Source organism: Mustela nigripes, chromosome 15, assembly GCF_022355385.1.
Source record: "Mustela nigripes isolate SB6536 chromosome 15, MUSNIG.SB6536, whole genome shotgun sequence".
Lineage (NCBI taxonomy): Eukaryota > Metazoa > Chordata > Mammalia > Carnivora > Mustelidae > Mustela > Mustela nigripes.
The window spans coordinates 542,134-564,310 of NC_081571.1; the positions used below are offsets into that span (position 1 = coordinate 542,134).

Sequence of the window (22,177 nt, forward strand, 5' to 3'; positions counted from 1 at the left end):
ATATGTGTTTTTTTGCCACCTTAATGATATCTATAGTATAGGAAATCACATAGACCTGACATCAGAATACTAGGCGAAGGTATCTCAGTGTGGTTTTGATTTGTATTTCCCTGATGCCGAGTGGTGTAGAGCATTTTTTCATGCATCTGTTGGCCATTTGGATGTCTTTGGAGAATTGTCTCTTCATGTCTTCTGTCCATTTCTTGATTGGATTATTCTTTGGGTGGTGAGTTTGATAAGGTCTTTATAGATTTTGGATGCTAGCTCTTTATCTGATGTCATTTGAAAATATCTTCTCCCATTCTGTCAGTTGTCTTTTGGTCTTGTTGACTTTTCCCTTTGCTGTGCAAAAGCTTTTTATTTTGATGGGAGTCCCGCTAGTTAGTTTTTGCCTTTGTTTCCCTTGCTTTTGGAGATGTATCTAGCAAGAGTTGTACAGCCAGTGTCAAAGAGGTTGCTGCCTGTGTTCTCCTCTCGGATTTTCATGGATTTCTGTCTCACATTTAGGTCTTGCATCCATTTTGAGTCTATTTTTGTGTGCAATGTAAGGAAATGGTCCAGTTTCCTTCTTTTGCATGTTGCTATCCAATTTTCCCAACATCATTTGTTCAAGAGACTGTCCTTTTCCCATTAGATATTGTTCACTGCTTTGTCAAAGATTAGTTGACCACAGAGTTGAGGGTCCATTTCTGGGTTTTCTATTCTGTTCCATTGATCTATGTGTCTGTTTTTGTGCTAGTACCATACTGTCTTGATGATTACAGCTTTGTAATAGACCATCTCACACCAGTCAGAATGGCTAAAATTTAACAAGTCAGGAAACAACGGATGTTGGCGAGGATGTGGAGGAAGGGGAATCCTCCTACACAGTTGATGGGAATGCTCATGGGGAAGCTGGTGCAGCCACTCTGGAAAACAGTGTTGAGGTTCCTTAAAAAGTTGAAAATAGAGCCGCCCTATGACCCAGCAATTGCACTACTGGGTATTTACCCCAAGGATACAAATGTAGTGACCTGAAGGGGCACCTGCACCCCAATGTTTATGGCAGCAGTGTTCACAATAGCCAAACTATGGAGAGAACGCAAATGTCCATCAACAGATGAATGGATAAAGAAGATAAAGAAGATGGAATATATTCAGACATCAAATAAAATCTTGCCATTTGCAATGATACTAGAGGGTATTTTGCTAAGTGAAATAAATCAATCAAATAAAGACAGGTATCATATGATTTCACTGATATATGGAATTTAAGAACAAAACAGAGAAGCCTAAGAGGAGCATAGGGGGAGAGAGGGAAAAATAAAACGAGATGAAATCAAGGAGACAAGTCATAAGAGACTCTTAATCATAGGAAGGAAAATAAGGATTGCTGGAGGGGATGGCTGTGGGTGGATGGTGTAACTGGGTGATGGACATTAAAGAGGATATGTAATGTAATGAGCACTGGGTATAATAGACTGATGAATCACAGGCCTGTACCTCTGAAACCAATAATATATGTTAATTAATTGAATTTAAATTTTAAAATGATAAAAAATACTGTGAGAAAACCTATTTCTTACAATGGATATCTGAGAATTTACATGTTTATAATGGGTAATTTTCTGAATTTGAACACCAAAATTCAGATCAGAGGAATTTCATATTAAATTTTGGATGTGGACTGAGGGGTTTGTTTAGATAGCTACTAACAGGGGCGCCTGAGTGGCTCAGTGGGTTAAAGCCTCTGCCTTCGGCTCAGGTCATGATCCCAAGGAATAGAGCCCCATATCAGGGTCCCAACTCAGTGAGGAGCCTGCTTCACCCGCTCCCCGCCTGCTTCTTTGCCTACTTGTGATCTCTGTGTCAAGTAAATAAAATCTTAAAAAAAATATATAGCTACTAACAGTCAGTTCACCCTTATCGATCTCTTTGTGTCTGTACTTTGTATGAATTAACTCTTTCTAAAGGCCATAATGAGTGAATAATTCATTAATCTTCACAACAATCCTATGAGAAAGATACTAGTAATTTCACTTAGATTTGGAGACTCTAACCAAAGGGATAAAGCAACTTGCCTGAGGTCACACAGCTACAGAAGGGAAGAGCCAAGATTGAACTGGGCAATATAACCAACCTCATTCAGAGGCGGTCATCTTAACCATTGCACCACTCTATAAGTGATCCACTAAGTTGTGGAAGTCTGCTTATTTAGCACTAAGTAAAGACATGCATATTTCTTTCAGTGATTTTTTTTTACTTTTATTTTAAGTGTAGTAAAAAATATATAAATATACCATTTTAGCCATTAAATGTACACTTCAGTACCATTAAGTACACTCAGTGTTGAATATCCACGGCTGCTATTCATCTCTAGAACTGTTTCATCATCCCAAACATCTCTGTAACCATTAAAGAACTCCCCATTTTTCCTTCCCCTGTTCCCCAGCCTCTCATAATCTGCCCTACTTTCTTTTTCTGTTAATTTATTCTAGGTACCTCTTAAGTAGAATCAGAGAATATTTTTCCTTTTGTGTCTGTCTTATTTCACTTAGTGTAATAGTTGTATGTCACAGCGTGTATCAGAATTTCATTCTTTTTCATGACTAGTATTTACTTGTATGTGTATACTGTGTTTTATTTACCATTCATTTGCTGATGGATACTTGGATTGTTTCAACATTTTGGCTATTGTGAATAATGCTTCTATAAGTATGAGGGTACAACTATCCATTTGGGTCTCTGCTTTCAATTTCTTTATATATCTAGCTCTGGATAATATTATAATTCTGTTTAACTTTCTGAAGAGCTACCAAACTGTTTTCCACAGTGCCACACCATTTTGTATTTCCATTAATATTGTTGAATACATTTTTTCTTATATGTATTTATTAGTCATTTATAAAATTCCTTTGGAGAAAGACCTATTCCAGTCCTTTCACCAATTTTAAATTGGATTATTTTGTTGTAGGCATTCTTTATACATTAGGAATATCAATTCTTTATCAGATATATAATTTTCAGATATTTTCTCCCATTCTGTGGGTTGCCTTTTCACTCTCTTGATAGCATTCTTTGATCCACAGAAGTTTTTAACTTGATAAAGTCTAGTTTATTTTTTTCTTTTGTTGTCTGTGCTTTTGAGTCATACCCAAGAAATTATTATTGAATCTAACATTGCGAAAGTTTTCCCCTGTGTTTTCTTTTAAGAGTTTTATAGTTTTAGCTCTTACACCTAGGTCTTTGATTCATTTAGAGTTAATTTTTATATATGGTATAAAAGAAGAGTCCAGTTTCATTCTTTATCATGTGAATGTCCACTTTTCTCTGCACAATTTGTTGAAAAGATGGTCTTTTCCCCATTGAATGGTCTGGGCATGTTTGTCAATATTCAGTTAACCATATATGTAGAGGTTTATATCTGGGATATCTATTTATTCCATTGGTCTGTCTGTCCTTCTATCAGTGGCACACTGTTTTGATTACTGTAGCTTTGTAGCAAGTTTTGAAATCAGGATTTGTGATCCCTCCAACTTTGTTCTTTTTCAAGTTTGTTTTGGCAGTTTGGGGTCCCCTGAGATTTCATATGACTTTGAGAATGGGCTTTTCCTTTTCTTTTTTTTTTTTAAAGATTTTATTTATTTATTTGACAGACAGGGATCACAAGTAGGCAGAGAAGCAGGCAGAGAGAGGGGGAAGCAGGCTCTCCGTGGAGCAGAGAGCCTGACGGGCTTGATCATGACTTGAGCCGAAGGCAGAGGCTTTAACCCACTGAGCCACCCAGGCGCCCCTATTTTGTATTTTATATCAATATTTTACTCTTTATTATTTTCTTCCTTATGCTAATTTGGGTTCATTTTGCTTATTTTGCTTTTTTATTTCCTTAAGTCTTATAGCTACTTATGATCATTCTTTTTTTTTCACTGTATGCATTTACAAGCTATAAAGTTCCCTTTTAACACTACTTTTGTTTCATCCCATGAGTTTCTTGTGAATTTTTCAGTTTTGTCTTAATTTCTAGTCTCCTTCCATTGTGATTAGGAAAGATACTTTGTATGTTTTCAGTGTTTTAAAATTTACCGCGGATTGTTTTGTAGCCTAACATATCGTCTATCCTGAGAATGTTCCATGTGCACTTGAGAAAAAAATGTGTATTCTGCTCTTGGTTTGAATGTTCTATTTCTGTAACTTGTAACTGGTTTGTACTATTGTTCAAGTAATCTTTTTTCTTCCTGATGTTCCTCGTAGTTCTGTTTTTGAAAATGGAGCACTGAAGTCTCCTTTTATTGAAGAACTATGTCCCTTTGATTCTGTCAATGCTTGCCTGATATATTTTGGGGTGCTGATATTTGGTGCATATGTATTTGTAATTGTTATGTCTTACTGGTGAATTGACTCTCTTACCAATGTATAATGTCATTCTTTGTTTCTTGTAATATTATCTGACTTAAAGTCTTTTTATCCTAAGTCTAATAAGTCTAATTTAAAGTATAATTTAGCCATTCCAGCTCTCTGTTGGTTGCTGTTTGCTTGGAATACATTTTTCACTTTCAACCTGTATATGTTTTGAGATCTAAAGTGAGTATCTTATACACAGCATATTGTTGGGCCATTTAAAAAATCCATTCTTCCAATTGTACCTTTTAATTGGAGCTTTTAATCCATTTAAAGTACTATGAGGGCTGCCTGGGTAGCTCAGTCAGTTAGGCATCTGCTCAGGTCATGATACCTGGACCCTGGGATTGGCCTTATATCAGGCTGCTCCTTGCTCAGCAGGGAGCCTGTTTCTCCTTCCTCTGCCTGATGCTCCCCCTGCTTGTACTCTGTATCTCTCTCAAATGAATAAATCTTTTTAAAAAGTAAAATAAAAATAAAGTAGCTATTAATCATCAGGGCTTCCACCATTTTATTATTTTCTATGTATCTTATAGCTTTTTTGTCTCATTTCCTCTATTAATTCCCTCTTTTGTGTTTGTGTTTTTTTGTAATGTCATTTTTTAATATTTTTGAAAGACATTGTCATAAAAAATAACAAAATTTACCATCTAACAGTTTAAATTTTTGAATGTACAGTTCAGTAGTGTTAACTATATTCACATTGTTTTGCAGCAGATCTGTAGAACTTTTCATCTTGTAGAACTGAAACTTTACAGCTCTTGAACAGTCACTCTCCATTTTGCCCACCCCTAACTACTGACAACCATAATTCTATGAATTTCACTATTTTGATACTTCTTATAAATGGAATCATACAGTGTTTGTCTTTGTGTGGCTGGCTTACTTCATTAGTATAATGTCCTCAAGGTTCATTCATATCGTGCAAGAAGATTTCCTTCTTTAAGGTTATTATTCCATTGTATGTATATTTCAAATTTTATTAGTCCATTCATCCATCAGTGGACATTTGGTTTGCTTCTACCTCTTGACTGTTGGGAATAATGCTGCAGGGAACATGGGTGTGCAAATATTGTAGTTTCATCTTTTGATTACCTTATTTCCTTTTGTGTATATATAAATCTTTTTGTCATTACCATAGGGATTACATATATCCTAAAGTTGTAACAATTAATATAAATTTATATCAACTTTTAATTACACAAAAAAATCCTGTGAAACTTCATTCCCCTCTTACATTATTGATGTCACAAATTAATCTTTATACATTGTATGCTCAGTAACATAGATTTATAATTTTCTGCATTTATCTTTTAAATCCTGTAGAAATAGCTATTATCCTATAAAAATAAATAGAAATAGAAGTGGAGTTGGGGAGACTGGGTAGCTCAGTGGGTTAAAGCCTCTGCCTTTGGCTCAGGTCATGATCCCAGGGTCCTGGGATCAAGCCGCATCAGACTCTCTGCTCAGCAGGAAGCCTGCTTCTCCCCTTCTCTCTCTGCCTGCCTCTCTGCCTACTTATGATCTCTGTCAAATAAATAAGTAAAATCTTAAAAAATTTTTTTAAAAGATAAAGAAATAAAAGTAGAGTTACGAACCAAAATTAAAATAATACTGGCTTTCATATTTGTCCTTGTGTTTACCAGATCTTCATATCTTCATGTGACTATAAAGTTACACTCTATGATCCTTTTAGTTCTACTTTAAGGACTCCTTTTAGGGACAATGAACTCCCTCACCTCTTGTTTCTCTGTGAATGGCTTAATTTCTCCCTCATCTTTGAAGGATAGTTTTGATGGATCTGTAATTCTCAGTTGGTATGTTTTTTTTTTCAGCACTTTAAATATATTTCCCTGCTGTCTTCTGTCCTCAAATTTTCTTAGGAGAAATCAGCAAGTAATCTTGATAATCCCTCATACAGTACAAGTTGCTTCTCTTTTGCTGCTTTCAAGATTCTTCCTTTGTCTTTATTGTTTGATTATAATGTATTTGAATGTGTTTCTTTAGGTTTATCCTACTTAGGGTTTTGTTGAGTGTATTAGTCTAGAAGTCTAAAATCAAGATTTTGGCAGGTTTAATTCCTTCTGAGATCTTAGAGGTAAAACATATTCCATGTGTGTCCTCTAGATTTTGGTGGTATACGGTATGCTGGCAATCTTTACCATTTGTTGATGTCTGTTTCATCACCACAGTCTCTTCTGCTTTCCTACCTGGCATTTTATCTACTTGTTTATCTCATTTTTTAAATAAGGACACCAGTCAGTCCTGCCCAAGACTTTCTTTTACCTTAGTAACATCTGTAAACCCTAATTTCAAATAAGGTTATACTCTGAGATACTTTGTGGTTAGAACTCCAACATATGTTTTGGGAAGGACGCAGTTTGCAAAGCAGTCTAATTCCTACTCTGTCAGAAATTCATGTACTGATGTAGTGAAAAGAAGGGCCATCTGTACCTCCATGTTTATAGCAGCAATGACCACGGTCACCAAACTGTGGAAAGAACCAAGATGCCCTTCAATGGACAGGAAGATGTGGTCCATATATACTATGGAGTATTATGCCTCCAACAAAAAGGATGATACCCAACTTTTGTAGCAACATGGACGGGACTGGAAGAGATTATGCTGAGTGAAATAAGTCAAGCAGAGAGAGTCAATTATCACATGGTTTCACTTATTTGTGGAGCATAACAAATAACATGGAGGACAAGGGGAGATGGAGAGGAGAAGGGAGTTGAGAGAAATTGGATGGGGAGATTAACCATGAGAGACTATGGACTCTGAAAAACAGTATGAGGGTTTTGAAGGGGTAGGGGATGGGAGGTTGGGGAACCAGGTGGTGGGTATTATAGAGGGCACGGATTGCATGGAGCACTGGGTGTGGTGCAAAAACAATGAATACTGTTACGCTGAAAAGAAATTTAAAAATTAAAAAAAATAAATAAAGCAATAGCAGCCAAAACTTCCTCATATTTCAATAAGGATATGATCCACGAATCAAGAAATTCAGTGAACTCCAAGTAATATAAACCCAAGAAAATATACACAAAGACACATCTAACTAAACTACTGCAAGTCAAAAAGAAAATCTTGAAAGCATCAACAAAAACCAAATTCATCATGTACAAATGAATCTGAAAAATATTAATTTCTTAGAAGAAATTAACATCCCAAAAGATAATATAAGACTGTATTCAATGTATTAAGAGAAAAAACTGTCATGTTTGAATTCTGTATATAACAAAATGTTCTTTCAAAATAAGAGATAAATTTAGACATTCACAGATAAACAAAGGCAGAGGGAGCCCACTACCATAGACATGCCTTGTAATAAAAGGGTGCTAGATGATAATTCAAAGACATACACAAATAAGTTCTTTAGTAATGATGTCTCTAATATCAACAGACATATTCATTATGCTAAATTCACTTGTACTTTAATTATGCTAAATTCACTGAAATTTAGAAAAAAAAAAGAAATTCATGTACTTCCCACATTCAAAATATATCCACCCCATTCCAATCATTACAGTATCACTTCTGAGTCCAAAATCTAATATATAAATATCATCAAATAAAAGTCTCACATCTCATAGTCTAATTCAAGTACAGGTTAAGACTTAGGTATCACTTAAGCTGGAGCAAAATTCTTCTCTATCTCTGAATATGTGAGACCAGACAAATCTAAAGCCTAAAAAATTCTATTAGATTCTTATGACTTGAGAATCTACTTCATTGGCTGGATGCTCCACCCTCCAATCCTACTAGGGTGGTAGTTTTGCCCCCACCACCTCACTTACTGGAATTGAGGTGTTGTCCTCATGCTCTGGAACCCAGAAGGCTGAACCTCCTGGAACAGAGGATGAGACTGTCCTTCCTCTCAGGCCTGTGCCCTCTGGGCTTCTAGTGGCATTGGCAGACAAGACAGCCCCTGAATCACCTTTGGAGTCATTATTCCTTTTTCTTGAAAGATAACACATGTACAGGGCTGATAGCCTGGTCAACTCACTTGCTGCCTATAACATCACACAAATCCCAACAGCCTTCCTTCTTCCTTCTCTGTCCCCTTAAGTTCAAGCTGGTAGTGTTTCTACTGAATTGACTGATTGGATCCACAAGTCACTTGCCCGTGATCTCTTTAGCAGTGTCTAGCCACATCCTTGCTGTCCTCTCTTAAGTATACATTCTCATTGTTTACAATATGGATAGACTGAGAATTTTTTAAATATTTCAAGTTCTGGTTTCTTTATGTCTCTTCTCATGTTTTTTCATAAACAACAAGGAGAAACCAAACTGCACATTCAACATTTTGCTTAGAGATCTCTTCAGCTAAATATTAATGTTCTACTTTCTGTCACCAGAACACAATTCAACCAAGTTCTCTACCACTTTATATCAAGGATTTCCTTTCTTCCAGTTTCCAATAGCATGTTCCTCATTTCTGCCTGAGATCTCACCAGAAGCACCTTTAACATTCATATTTCTACCAGAATTCTTTTCAAGACAATCTGGACTTTTTCATTCACGTACTTCATAACCATTACCTAATTCCAAAGTCACACCCATATTTTAGGTATTTGTTACAGCAACACCCTACTTCTCAAAACCAAAATCTGTATTCATTTCCTAGGGCTGCAATAACAAAGTTACACAGATAAGGTGGCTTAAAGAACATAAATGTATAGTCCCGTAGTTCTGGAATTTAGAAGTGTGAGATCAAGGTGTCAGTAGGGTATGTTCTTTCTTAGGGTTGTGAGTGATAAATTATTCCATTCTTTTATCCTACTTTCTGATGCTTATTTGGAAATTTTGGTGGCCTGTGATTTCTGCTGCATCACCTTAATCTCTGTCTTGATCTTCTCATGGATTCTCCTCTGTTTGCCTCTGTACCAAATCTTTCCCTTTTAATAACATCAGTCATATTGTATTAAGGCCTGTCCTGGGGCACCTGGGTGGCTCAGTGGGTTAAAGCCTCTGCCTTCTGCTAAGGTCATGATCCCAGGGTCCTGGGATCAAACCCCACATTGGGCTCTCTACTCGGCAGGGAGCCTGCTTCCCCCCACCCCCTGCCTGCCTCTCTGCCTATTTGTGATCTCTGTCAGATAAATATATAAAATCTTAAAAAAAAAAAAAAAAAAGCCCTATCCTAATGACCTCATTTTAACTTGATTATCTGTTAATACTCTGTCTCCAAATAAGGTCACATTCTCATGTTGTGACTCCAACATATCCTGGAGGTACAAGTCAACCCATAACATTGATTCGTGTCCGTCATCAAATATGGGACGTTTTCAGCCATTATATCTTCAGATAATCTTTCTGCTCCTTTTTCCTTCTGGAATTCCCATAATGTATATATTAATATGTATAATGGTGCCCTTGGCCTCTGTTCAAGTCCCTTAGCCTCACTTCCCTTTACACTTTCCTTTCTTATGCTTGTTTCAGATATGCTGATCTTTTCTTATGATCCTTTCTTATGCTTGTTTCAGATATGCTGTTGAATCCCTCTGGTGTATTTTTCACTTCAGTTATTATACTTTTCAGCTCCAGAATTTGTTTGATTCCTTTTTATAATTTCTCTTTGTTGGTATTTTCATCTTGGTTCTTTATTATTTTCCTGGTTTCCTCTAGTTCTTTATCCATGTGTTCCTTTCTTCTTTGAACATATTTAAGACAGTTGTTCTGAAGTTTTTGTTTAGTATGTCCTTTAGCTGGGCTTCTTTGAGGGTGGTTTCTGTTTTGTTTTCATGAATGAGCCATGTTATCTTTTTTCTTTGTATTTCTTCTGATTTTTTGTTGAAAATTGGACATTTGACTATTAGAATGTGATAACTCTGAAAATAAGATTCCCCACTTCCCTGGGATTTGCTGGATTTTCTTATTGTTGAAGATTACAGTGGTTGGTTAGTTTTGAGACTATTTCAGACTATTTTTTCAAAGACTATTCCTTGCATGTGATCACTGAAGTCTCTATTCCTTTAGCATGTGACAGAGATTTATTTGAATGCCAGAAGCTTGATTGGGTGTTTGCTTGGTTGCTATAAACCTTTGACTTTTTCATAGTTCTGACAAAGTTCATAAGACTTTTCTCCCCTCCCCTTTCTTTTCCCCCATTGTTTCTATGGGGGAACCAGAGCTTAGAGCATCTTAGTCTACAATTTTGCTGATGTCACTCCTCTGTGCAAATTTTCACTGTTCATTTTGGATTGAAGAATATGAATAAAACCTACTTAGAAATAAAAGTTAAAAAAATTGAAGGTTTTTGAAGTAATTTAAATGAAATAAGAAAAGACAGATTCACAAAATTTCCATTTGCATTATAATATTTAGAAAAAAGGAAATCTTCATTTTTTGCTATTTGATATAGATTTTAAAATATTTTTTAACCTTAAGAACTGGTATTTGGAGAGATAACGGACATTTATCCTTGGTGTTTTGAGATGATTTTTTTTTTTTTTAGTGGGAGAACTATGTTTTAGATATTATAGGAACTTTAAGAACTTAAATAATGAAGTAACCTTATTAATAAGAGAAATCTCTAGTTTACTCAATGTAGTCATTTTATAAACCCTACTGAAATTACTGATTTAAAGAATGATCAATTCACTTTAAAATCACGAGATGGAAGGTTGATGGGAAACTGAACATTCATATAATGCCAAAGTATTATTAAATTAATTACATAACTGTACAATAGAGGGATCAGAATCATCACCCTACTCTGTAGGTGAACCTTAGCATATTATTACTGAATCAGTAATGTTATATCTTTTGGTATATTGCAACCTACATATACTTAAGATGTATTCTGGCATAAAAAGGCTTGAATCCACCAAACCTATAGATATAATTTCTGGCTTTGGAGAAATTTCAGGAGACAGACCTCACTTAATGGAGGAACAAGCTAAATAATAGTATGAGGATGTAACCACATAAATCCAAAAGATGGACCATTCTACAGAAAAATAGCAGGCTTTCTTCAGCAAGACCTACTCATTAAAAGAAAAAAAAAAGGACTACACTAGATTCTAAAATATTTATTGAGATAACTAAATATAATATGTAGTCTTGAGTTTGATACTGGTTTGGGTCATTTAAGGATATCTAAACATGGCCAAAAAGTACTAATGGGAATACTCAAACAGAAAAGTGAGAATTGACAGAAAATGCAAATTATCACACTGTAATCAAATTGCATGTAAGATATCTTCTCACTTTTGTTTTTAAAAATATGGAAAGTTTGTGTGTGTATAAGAAAGGATTCTGGAACAACAAATGTTGGCAAAGATGTAGAGGAAGGGGAACCCTCTTACACTGTTGGTGGGAATGCAAACTGGTGCAGTCACTCTGGAAAACAGTATGGAGGTTCCTCAAGAAGTTGAAAATAGAGCTACCCTATGACCCAGCAATTGCCCTACTGGGTATTTACTCCGATTTACTTATAGCTATAGTGAAAAAAAGGGGCACATGCACCCCAATGTTCATAGCAGCAATCCACAGTAGCCAAACTGTAGAAGGAGATGAGGTATTCTTCAACAGACGAATAGATAAAGATGATGTGGCTCATATAAATATATATATATAAAACGGACTTTAGAAAGGATGAATACCTACCATTTGAATCAACATGGATGGAAGTGGGGGATACTGTGCTAAGTGAAATAAGTCAAGCAGAGAAAGACCATTATCATATGATTTCACTCGTGACATAAGAAATAGCATATACGTTATATATATAAGAGGATCATGGGGAGGGGAGGGAAAACGGAGTGGGAAGAAATCAGGGAGACAAACTGAGAGACTCTTAACTATAGGGTACAAACTGAGGGATGTGAAAAGCTAGGAGGGTAGCGAGGTGGGATAACTGGGTAATGGACATTAAGGAGGGCATGTGATGGGATGAGCACTAATGATATACTATATGTTGGCTAATGGAATTTAAATTTTTAAAAAGGGATCTAGAAGGATATACCCTTAAGATATCTGAAGAAATGTGATTTTTTAAAAAGTGTTGTTATGTCCATATTTGCTAATTTTATATATTGCTTCTATAATAAAATATTACAAATATAAATTACATAACGATTGATTTGTCTGATCCCAGTAATTTTATAAGCAGTACTTATAATACATGCAACATTTAAATTTTGTTTCTTTGAAACTATAGTGTTTTAATCCTTTTATTTCTTAGATAGAGAGCCTGGATTTTTTATTTTTACTAAAAACAATTGAGGAATTTTATAAAAGTGAAGATGGAGAAAATCTGGAAATCCTTTGTCCAGTTCAAGGTCAAGCCTGTGTAGCTAAATTTGAAGATGGAGTTTGGTACCGAGCAAAAGTTACTGGTAGGAAATTGCACACTATTTCTACAGGGAAATGTTATGCTTAAAAATTGAAACCATTTGAGTTGGTACAAATTAAATCATAGAAGTGATATTATTTGATCTTACCCATTTTGCTCAGTTATCTTTAAAAAGCTAGTGGTACCTCTGGGGCTAATAATACATTATATGTTAATTTTTTTAAAAAGAAATAAAATAAAATAAAATGGGAAAAAAAAACTAGTGATAATGTTGGGAGGTGACTCTCTAAGTCCTTAGATTTTTATTTGACTAGCCCTTAACCTGTTTTTTTGTTGATGTTTCCTAATGTCTGCCTTATTTAAAAAGTTAAATGGTGCTAAACAACTTAGACTGTACTCCTCAAAGGCAAATATTTTAGGGTTGCTTGGCTGGCTCAGTTGGAAGAGCATGGAACTCTTAATCTCAGGATTGTGAGTTTGAGCCTCATGTGGGATGTAGAGATTACTTTAAAAATACTTTAAATTCTTTCAACTGTTTCTTTTGGTATTTATTTGTGATATTACTTCTAAATATGTAATATTTTGTTGATATTTTACTCTCAGAAAGTGTCTATTCTTATTAAGGCAGGTAGCAGTTTTAGATTTCTTTTAGCTCTTTTATCCCCTCCCCACCCTGTCACCATAGTTTATCACAATTTTAATTAATCTATATTCTGCATAAATATTTTCACTAAGTCATAAAAAATAATTTATTTCTATTTCAAGCTAATGCATCAATTTTTCACTTTATTTTCTTAAAATTTATGGCTACATTTTCCTAATTATTAAAAACAATTTTCCACATTTTTGACTTTGCAGGTAATGTTAGTTGATTTTTGTTTTTTGTTTTTTCTAGTGGTGAAAACATCTTTTTTTTTTTTTTGAAGATTTTATTTATCTGACAGAGTGAGATCACAAGTAGACAGAGAGGCAGGCAGAGAGAGAGGAGGGAAGCCGGCTCCCTGCTGAGCAGAGAGGCTGATGTGGGGCTGGATCCCAGGACTCTGAGCCACCCAGGCGCCCCATGAAAATATCTTTCTATCATCTCCAGTTGGACTGCTAGTCCTCTAAGCTTATTACACTTTTGTTATTCAGAGAATTTATTTCATTTTGCAATATACTTTTTTTTTCTCCCTGTATTGGATCCCTTGTTTTATGGATCCCATGTTTACTTCTTCAGTTTATTCCCGTTTTGGGGGAGCATCATCTAATTGTTTCCTCAGAATAAATGGAAGTAAGTTTTGAGACCTCTCAGGGATGCTTGGGTGGCTTAGTGGATTAGGCAGCTGCCTTATGCTAAGGTCATGATCCTCAGGGTCTTGGGATCCAGTTACACACTGGATCCAACTTCTCCCTCTCCCTCTGCCTCTGCCTCCAGCTCCCCCTGCTTGTGCTCTCTCTCTCTCTCTCAAATAAATAAATAAAACCTTTAAAAAAAATTTTTTTTTGAGGCCTTTCATGTCTCCTGACCCTCTCTCATACTGATTCATAATTTTGGGGAAAAAAATGTTCTTTAAATTTTTTTCTCCTGTGTTCTTTTTATCTCTTGTCTTTAAATTTTATCTCCTGTCTTATCTCCTGTTCTTTCAATTTTATCTCCTGTTTTGTCTAAAACTATATCTCCATTCAGAGACTTGAGGAATAATAAGAATCCAATGGCACTAGTCAGTTAAGAATATCCTTCTAGCATGAGAATTCCGGAAGTGTGGAGGGATTCCCTCATCTTATTATTATACTTATAATAACATGTGTCTTCTCAATTACTCCAGATACCAGTTACCATAGGGCCTAAGTTGTTTGAAGTGTCCTCTTGAATACCAGTGTTGTTCCATATGCTTCCATTTCTGCAAAGGAGCAGAGAATGCCTGTATTTTTTCCATTTTTGAAATTATGTATATGGTACTACTCTTTAAATTTGAAAATGGTGGCAACCAGTTTAGTAGAATTATACATAGGTATGATAAGAGAGGCTAAAGTCAGCCATATATTTTGAGTGTTTTCAAAAAGGTCATTGTGATAGGTTTTCATTCAGAGTTCTGTATGTTTAAACATTTTAGGGGATTCATTGGTATTCATATAGAGACTAGATTGACATGGAGGTCTGTCTTTGCTTATTGTTCACAATATTCCCCGAAATAATTTTTTTTTAAATTTCAGTTAGGTATCATCATATGAATGAATCTTTAGTTTGATTATTAAATCTTTTGCTTTAGTCACCTGTGTTGGCTAACAGTAAACATTTATTAAGTTCATGCTTACTATGGTGCTTTGCAAATTATTTTAAATAGGTGAATCCTCAAAAAAAATAAATCTTACAAGATTGGATTCTACTGGTATGCCCATTTTACGAATGAGATAGTGAGGCTTGGAGAGAAAAAGGAACTTGCTCGGACTAATATTTTAGAAAGAGTAATTAGCTTGACAGACAGAGATCACAAGTAGGCAGAGAGGCAGGCAGAGAGAGAGGAGGAAGCAGGCTCCCTGCTGAGCAGAGAGCCCCGATGTGGGGCTCCATCCCAAAACCCTGAGATCATGACCTGAGCAGAAGGCAGAGGCTTAATCCTCCGAGCCACCCTGGCGCCCCTAATCTAGTCAGTCTTAATGCCTAGGGGTTTTTGTTTTGTTTTTGTTTTTTTTATTTTTTATTTTTTATAAACATATAATATATTTTTATCCCCCCAGGGTACAAGTATGTGAATCGCCAGGTTTACACACTTCACAGCACTCACCATAGCACATACCCTCCCCAAAGTCCATAACCCCACCCCCCTTCTCCCAGCCCTCCTCCCTCCAGCAACCTCAGTTTGTTTTGTGAGATTAAGAGTCACTTATGGTTTGTCTCCCTCCCAATCCCATCTTGTTTCATTTATTCTTCTCCTACCTCCTTAACCCCCCATGTTGCATCTCCACTTCCTCATATCAAGGAGATCATATGATAGTGGCCTTTCTCTGCTTGACTTAATGCCTAGTTTTAACTTTTAGGCCACACACCTAGCATTTGATAGCTGTGTTGTTATCCTGGTTTTGATTGTCCTCTGGATATCTTAAAATTGTTACTTTCTCAAGTCTGAACGACTGCATTATGGTTGATTCTTTTTTTAGGTCCACATATTAGAAATTTTTTATATTTAAAAAAGTATTAGGTTTATATGTTGATCATAAAAGTATTCTAACGTAATTGACTGTCCCGTCTAAATTTTGCTAGATAATTCTCTGTTTTCTTTCCAAGTTTATGATTTCTAATTTAATAACTTTTAAAGGATTGCCTGGACATCGTGAAGTTGAAGTTAAATATGTGGACTTTGGTAATACTGCAAAAATAACACTTAAAGAAATGCGTAAAATAAAAGATGAGTTTCTAAATCCCCCAGAGAAGGTAATCTACTTATTATGAGTCATAGGGTCAGAATATTAACACAATTGTGACAGTATTTTTAGAAATCATTTTTATCATAGAAGTGCTCTGTTAACTAACATTTTTGTCTGTAAATAATTTGATACATGGAATATAGAAAAGAGTTGCTGTCATTACTGTAATTTCCTATATAGCAGCCATAAGTTGTTAAGATGTATGTATATCGTAACAAATAAGCATTAATTGTAAATGTATATCTGTTTGTATGTTTGTGTCTTCATAACTTTTTACTGGTCTCCAGATCTCAAATGTTATTTTGAAAACCTGTATAATGTGGTAGGAAGGTGATAGATTTTGTGTGAAAATCTCATCATAGAAGTATTTTTACTGCAATTCCATTTATGTTTAAGTATATATAACATGTCCAAGAGAAAGAGAAGTCTGGAAAAATAAGTAAAAATTATCTTTCTCTTGGAATCTTATTCCTCAGAGATAAAGAAAGTTAATGGGGCTTATTTTCTAACTCACTTTACACTTAGGCATTTGAATTATTGTTAAACAATATTTTTCATTTTAAAAATGGGTAAACTAGGAAAAACTTGAAAATATAAATAAAAAGGACTCATTCAGAACTATTCAATGTTTTTATAAATACAATTCTAATTCAAAGATGTGTCTTCTATTTAACAATTATAGGATTAGAAAAATAGTCCTGTAACCTGCTTTTCTCATTTAACAGTATATAATGAGTATCTGTAATTTTTTCAGTAGATGCTTGTTATATTGGTGTCTGAATGTGCAATAATTCTACCAAATGATTTGTTGACTCCAGTTATTGCCATTTATAAAATATTTTATAGATACCTTTTGCACATTTATTTTCAGATTATATATTCAGTGTTTTTTGTACACATATAAAACTTTAATTCTAAAATAACTAGAAATTTCACCTTTTCTTAATGGTGCAATTTTGTTTGACACAGGCAATTAAATGTAAGCTGGCCTATATTGAACCATGTGTAAAGACAATGCAGTGGTCCAAAAAAGCTAAGGAAAAATTTGAAGAAAAAACTCAAGATAAATTTATGACATGTTCAGTCATCAGTAAGCTATTCCGTTTTTATTTGTTACTATGTAATTATATGTAATTTTAAATAAGGATAACATAATACATTTGCTTGATATAAGCTAAATTCAGTGTGTCATCAATGAGACTAGTAAGAGAGAACATTTATTGAGAATTGTGTATAGTGGATATAGTTGCAGGCTGTAGAGTATAAAATCAGTACAAGGCAAAAATTGCCATTAAAGATCAAGTTATGCTAGGGGTGCCTGGATGGCTCACTTGGTGGAGAGTGGGACTCTTGATCTTTGAGTTGTAGGTTCAAGCCCCACATTGGGTGTAGAGATTACTTAAAAATAAAATCTTAAAAAAAAAAAATCAGTCATCCTAGATATGGCCTCTTGAACGCCCTAAAGCCAGGAATTAACTTCTCTTATTTCGTTTACATTTCTGCAGTGGTTCTTTCCTCATTTTGGCATGATGAATGTTAAAGTTTAATGTGCAGGAAAGTGAGAGGAGGTGGGACACAATTGTTAAATAGTTTTCATTTTTTTTTTCATTTTACTTAAGTGAATTCAACTGTAGCCTCTCTCCATATTTTAAAAAAAGTCATTTCTTTTTTTTCTTTATTTTTTTTAATCTGTTTTTTTTTATTTTTTATAAACATATATTTCTTTTTTGGACTAGTTTGGGCCTAAGATATAGGCTGACCACTAGCTCACAATTTCGTAACCCAGCACGTTCTGAAAATGAAAAGTTGACTAGCAAAACCTGATTTGAAGTGACATGAAGATATATTTAGTCTTTATCTCCTTTATAGTGAATATTCATATATTCCATTTCAGGATAGTAATGTATGTTTGTAGGCTGCTGCCTTGGAATCTTGCTGGGGGTATTATAAAATAGGCAGTATATATTTTATGTAGCTTTTCTCAAGTTGAAGTTCTAAAACCTGTCTGACCCCAAGGGGTTTGGATGCAGGGGTTGGGGGGTGGTGGAAGTCTGTTATTTTTCTGGCTTAGTTGGTCTTAATAAGTGCTAGTGCAGGACACACAAGATTACTATATCTATTTATTCACTTTTGTCATACTACCATTAAATGAACCCAATCACCAGAAGAGGGTTAGCCTCTGTTACAATAAGGAGACTAAAGCTTAGCGATCAGCAGTTCAAAGTTACATAACTGGGAACTGATGATATATCAGTGATAATTTATCCACATTGTTGATATGAGAAATTGTTCTGAAGAAATGGTTTGTTTAAATAAGAATGTGGCTACAGATATTGCATCCTTAGCCAATAACATTTTTATATCTGGCTTCTCTGATGCGAGCAGTAAATTAAGGGCTTCTTAGTCCTTGAGTAATCTCCACTGATTTTTGATTCCTTCTTTTTCTTACTCATTTAATTATCTGTTATACCAATAACATCCAAACACTAGTCATAACATAGTTATTACGCTAGATAATTTTATTTGAACAGGGCCTTCTGGCACTCCTTAAATCTAAAATATCTTACCCCATTAACCTGCACAATGATGAGATTGACAGTTAAAGACATTAATAATAGATGATAAGGGGAGCATTGTTACCTTATAAAGCAAGGGATATTTAAAATTTTTAAAGATTTTATTTATTTATTTATTTGATAGAGAGAGAAAGAGCACACAAGCGGGGGGCGCAGCAGGCAGAGGGAGAAGGAGAAGCAGGCTCCCTGCAGAGCAGGGGGAGCCTGATGTAGGACTTGAACCCAGGACCCTGGGATCATGACCTGAGCCGAAGGCAGCTGCGCAACCAACTGAGCCACCCAGGCGCCCTGGGATATTTAAATTTTAATTAGCAGAGCAGGGAAGTTGGTAAAGGTACAGAACATATGGAAAGTTGGCCCTGTTGCAATAAAGAACTCTATGTATGGGAAATATGAAGACAAAGAACTAATGGGACCACAAGACATGGAAAGTAAGAAGATGAAAATTAATTGAGGCTTGGCATTGCTTAGCCTTTTATTTTAGATGATATATCAGATCTTTTGAAAAGTAGTCAGGAATCATTTTTAGGCTCTTGAGAAAGGTTACCTAATATGTATTTTTATGACTAGATAATAAAGTATGTTGTGGTAATACTTTGTGTTATTTGGAATCATCTTTTTTTTTTTTTTTAATCATCATTCTGACCGGCAGCTACCAGCTGCTGTTGTGTAGGTGTAAGCATAACCTGTATTGAAGTGTGTGTTCAGTGTATACTTTAGTACACTGAAGTATGTGTTTCCTAACGAAATTACTCTATTGTTTATTCAAATACATATTAGGCAGGTTCTCTGTGCTAAGTACCATAGGTAAGTAAACAGGCATACAAGATGTAAACTTTATCCATAGTTAAACTCCCAGTTTAGTTTAAGAAATAGATCTAAATAGATCTATGTGTTTAAGTAACCATTGTGTATTCTAAAATTAAAAATTAGATTGTCCTAAAAATACGGGAAAATATCCCGATTTCAGTCTCTAATTGAGGATTCTAGATTTTTTTTTCTCATTGTAAACTTTGTGCCATTCTTTTAAAAGCTGTAAACCTTTGTGGACAATCTCTAGCCTGAATTTCATTCTTTTGTACTCTGGAACTTGGGCGAACACAGTAAAACAGTTTAAAAACACACCAGAACATTTCTTCAATGAATATATATCAATTTATATTTTTCTGAATTTAAAAGCTTTAAACTGTTTTTGATCTGTTATAGAATGATACACAATCTAAAATGAAAATTTTATTAATTTGCATATGCTGCAGATAACATGGACGATTGTTTTGTTGGCAAAATGCTGCTTATCCCCCTGTAGAGACACTTTGGTATTATTCAGCAAAAAAACCCACATCTATGCAAAATGTAATTGTTTATAGCTTTTTAAAAAATTGCTTCATTTAGTATGTTTTGCAACATATTTATTTCTTTCCCCAAACTCATCTTAATGTTTTACAGAAATTCTGGAAGATAATGTGCTCTTGGTTGAGCTTTTTGATTCTCTTGGTGCTCCTGGAATGACTCCTACTAGTATAAATGACCAGCTAGTCAAAGAGGGCCTAGCATCTTACGAAGTAGGGTAAGTAGACCTGTAAATGTTTGTTAGTTCATACATAACATTTTATTCTCAAGAAGGAAAACTGGCATACCTTTCCCATTAGGATATCTGCTTAGGCTGTAGCTTTGGGAGGTTTCCCCCATTCTTGAAAAATAGTAGGAAAAATAACTGGAGTCATTAGCCTAATGGGGAGTAGCGTGGCTTTCCCCTAAGGGACTCTGAAACCAAGAGAATGGCTTATAGGGATTGAAGATACTTCTAAGAAAAGGAAAATGCATCTTATTTCTAGGTGGAACATCTGCTTTGGCAGCCATTTGTGGCTATTTGAAAAGATAATTAGGAAGAGAAATGGCAGGATAGGGTAGTTAGTGGTAGGGTTAGCCCACATTCCCACTTGGAGAAATGTTCAAGGGGATACTTTGAACAAGATCCAGATTTGAGCCATTGTGCCTAGTACAGACCAGTGGTTGAGCAGCCCTGAAGCAAAAGGACAGGGGTTAGTGAGGAGGGGTGGTAGGGTTAGGAGTTAGGAGGGTTAGGAGTCAAGACAAAACAATTATTTCACAATACTGACTCATGCAGTAGGGTGGCCCCTGAAAGGTGTTTTGAAGAATTCCCACATATCACTCTCAAGAAAGCAAATATTTGATAACACTCACACATAATGTCTGTTGGGGTAAGCCAGAGAAGCAGAAACCTGCGGTCATGTGCTCAGTATGTAGTCTTGCCTTCCTTCCCTGCCCTAACACTGGGAGATTGGAAGCTGGAGTGGGCCTGCCCTTTTTCCACTGTAAGCCTTAAGTAAGGGGAGAGAAAGAAATGAGAGGAAGTTTTTAAATGTATTGGACTGAGCAGCATCTGGGTGGCTCAGTTGGTTAAGCGTATGACTTGATTTCAGCTGTTTGTGATCTCAGGATTGTGAGATAGAGCCCCACTTGGGCTCTGTGATGGGCATGGAGCCTGCTTAAGAGACTCTCTCCTACTTCCCCCACCCTGCCCTCTCTCGCTTCCTCTCAAAAAATATTATTTCTCTTTTATAAAAAAAAGTTAGGGTTATTGAGGTGAAACATACAATAAAATTCACCTTTTGCATATACAGTCATATAACCATTATCACACTCAAAATACAGAATATTTCTATCATAATAAAAAGTTCCTTGTGCACCTTTGTAGTTCTTTCTCTTCCTCCACACCCAAACCTTGGCAATTACTAATCTAATTTGTTTCTATAATTTTTACTTTTCCATAACTTCTTATAAATGGAGTCATAGTGTATTTGCCTTCTGTGTCTAGCATCTTTCATTTAGCTTAATGCTTCTGAGACTCATCCATGTTGTTGCATGTGTCAGTTTTTTTTTTTAATTTTTTATTTTTTATAAACATATATTTTTATCCCCAGGGGTACAGGTCTGTGAATCACCAGGTTTACACACTTCACAGCACTCACCAAATCACATACCCTCCCCAATGTCCATAATCCCACCACCTTCTCCCAAACCCCCTCCCCCCGGCAACCCTCAGTTTGTTTTGTGAGATTAAGAGTCACTTATGGTTTGTCTCCCTCCCAATCCCATCTTGTTTCATTTATTCTTCTCCTACCCACTTAAGCCTCTATGTTGCATCACCACTTCCTCATATCAGGGAGATCATATAGTTGTCTTTCTCTGCTTGACTTATTTCGCTAAGCATGATACGCTCTAGTTCCATCCATGTTGTTGCAAATGGCAAGATTTCATTTCTTTTGATGGCTGCATAGTATTCCATTGTGTATATATACCACATCTTCTTGATCCATTCATCTGTTGATGGACATCTAGGTTCTTTCCATAGTTTGGCTATTGTGGACATTGCTGCTATAAACATTCGGGTGCACGTGTCCCTTTGGATCACTACATTTGTATCTTTAGGGTAAATACCCAATAGTGCAATTGCTGGGTCATAGGGCAGTTCTATTTTCAACATTTTGAG

At 35.4% G+C, this 22,177-nt stretch overlaps 1 protein-coding gene across 2 annotated transcripts in view; it reads left to right on the forward strand.

The window, feature by feature from the left end:
* The window catches only part of RNF17 (ring finger protein 17), a 161,661-nt gene that overhangs the window by 49,353 nt on the left and 90,131 nt on the right, over nucleotides 1-22,177 (forward strand). For both annotated transcript variants that reach the window (XM_059377630.1, XM_059377631.1), the window contains exons 16-19: nucleotides 12,569-12,722; nucleotides 15,979-16,094; nucleotides 17,057-17,177; nucleotides 20,110-20,230. In XM_059377630.1, coding sequence (XP_059233613.1) covers nucleotides 12,569-12,722; nucleotides 15,979-16,094; nucleotides 17,057-17,177; nucleotides 20,110-20,230 — 512 coding nt within the window. The remainder of the gene's footprint in view (nucleotides 1-12,568; nucleotides 12,723-15,978; nucleotides 16,095-17,056; nucleotides 17,178-20,109; nucleotides 20,231-22,177) is intronic.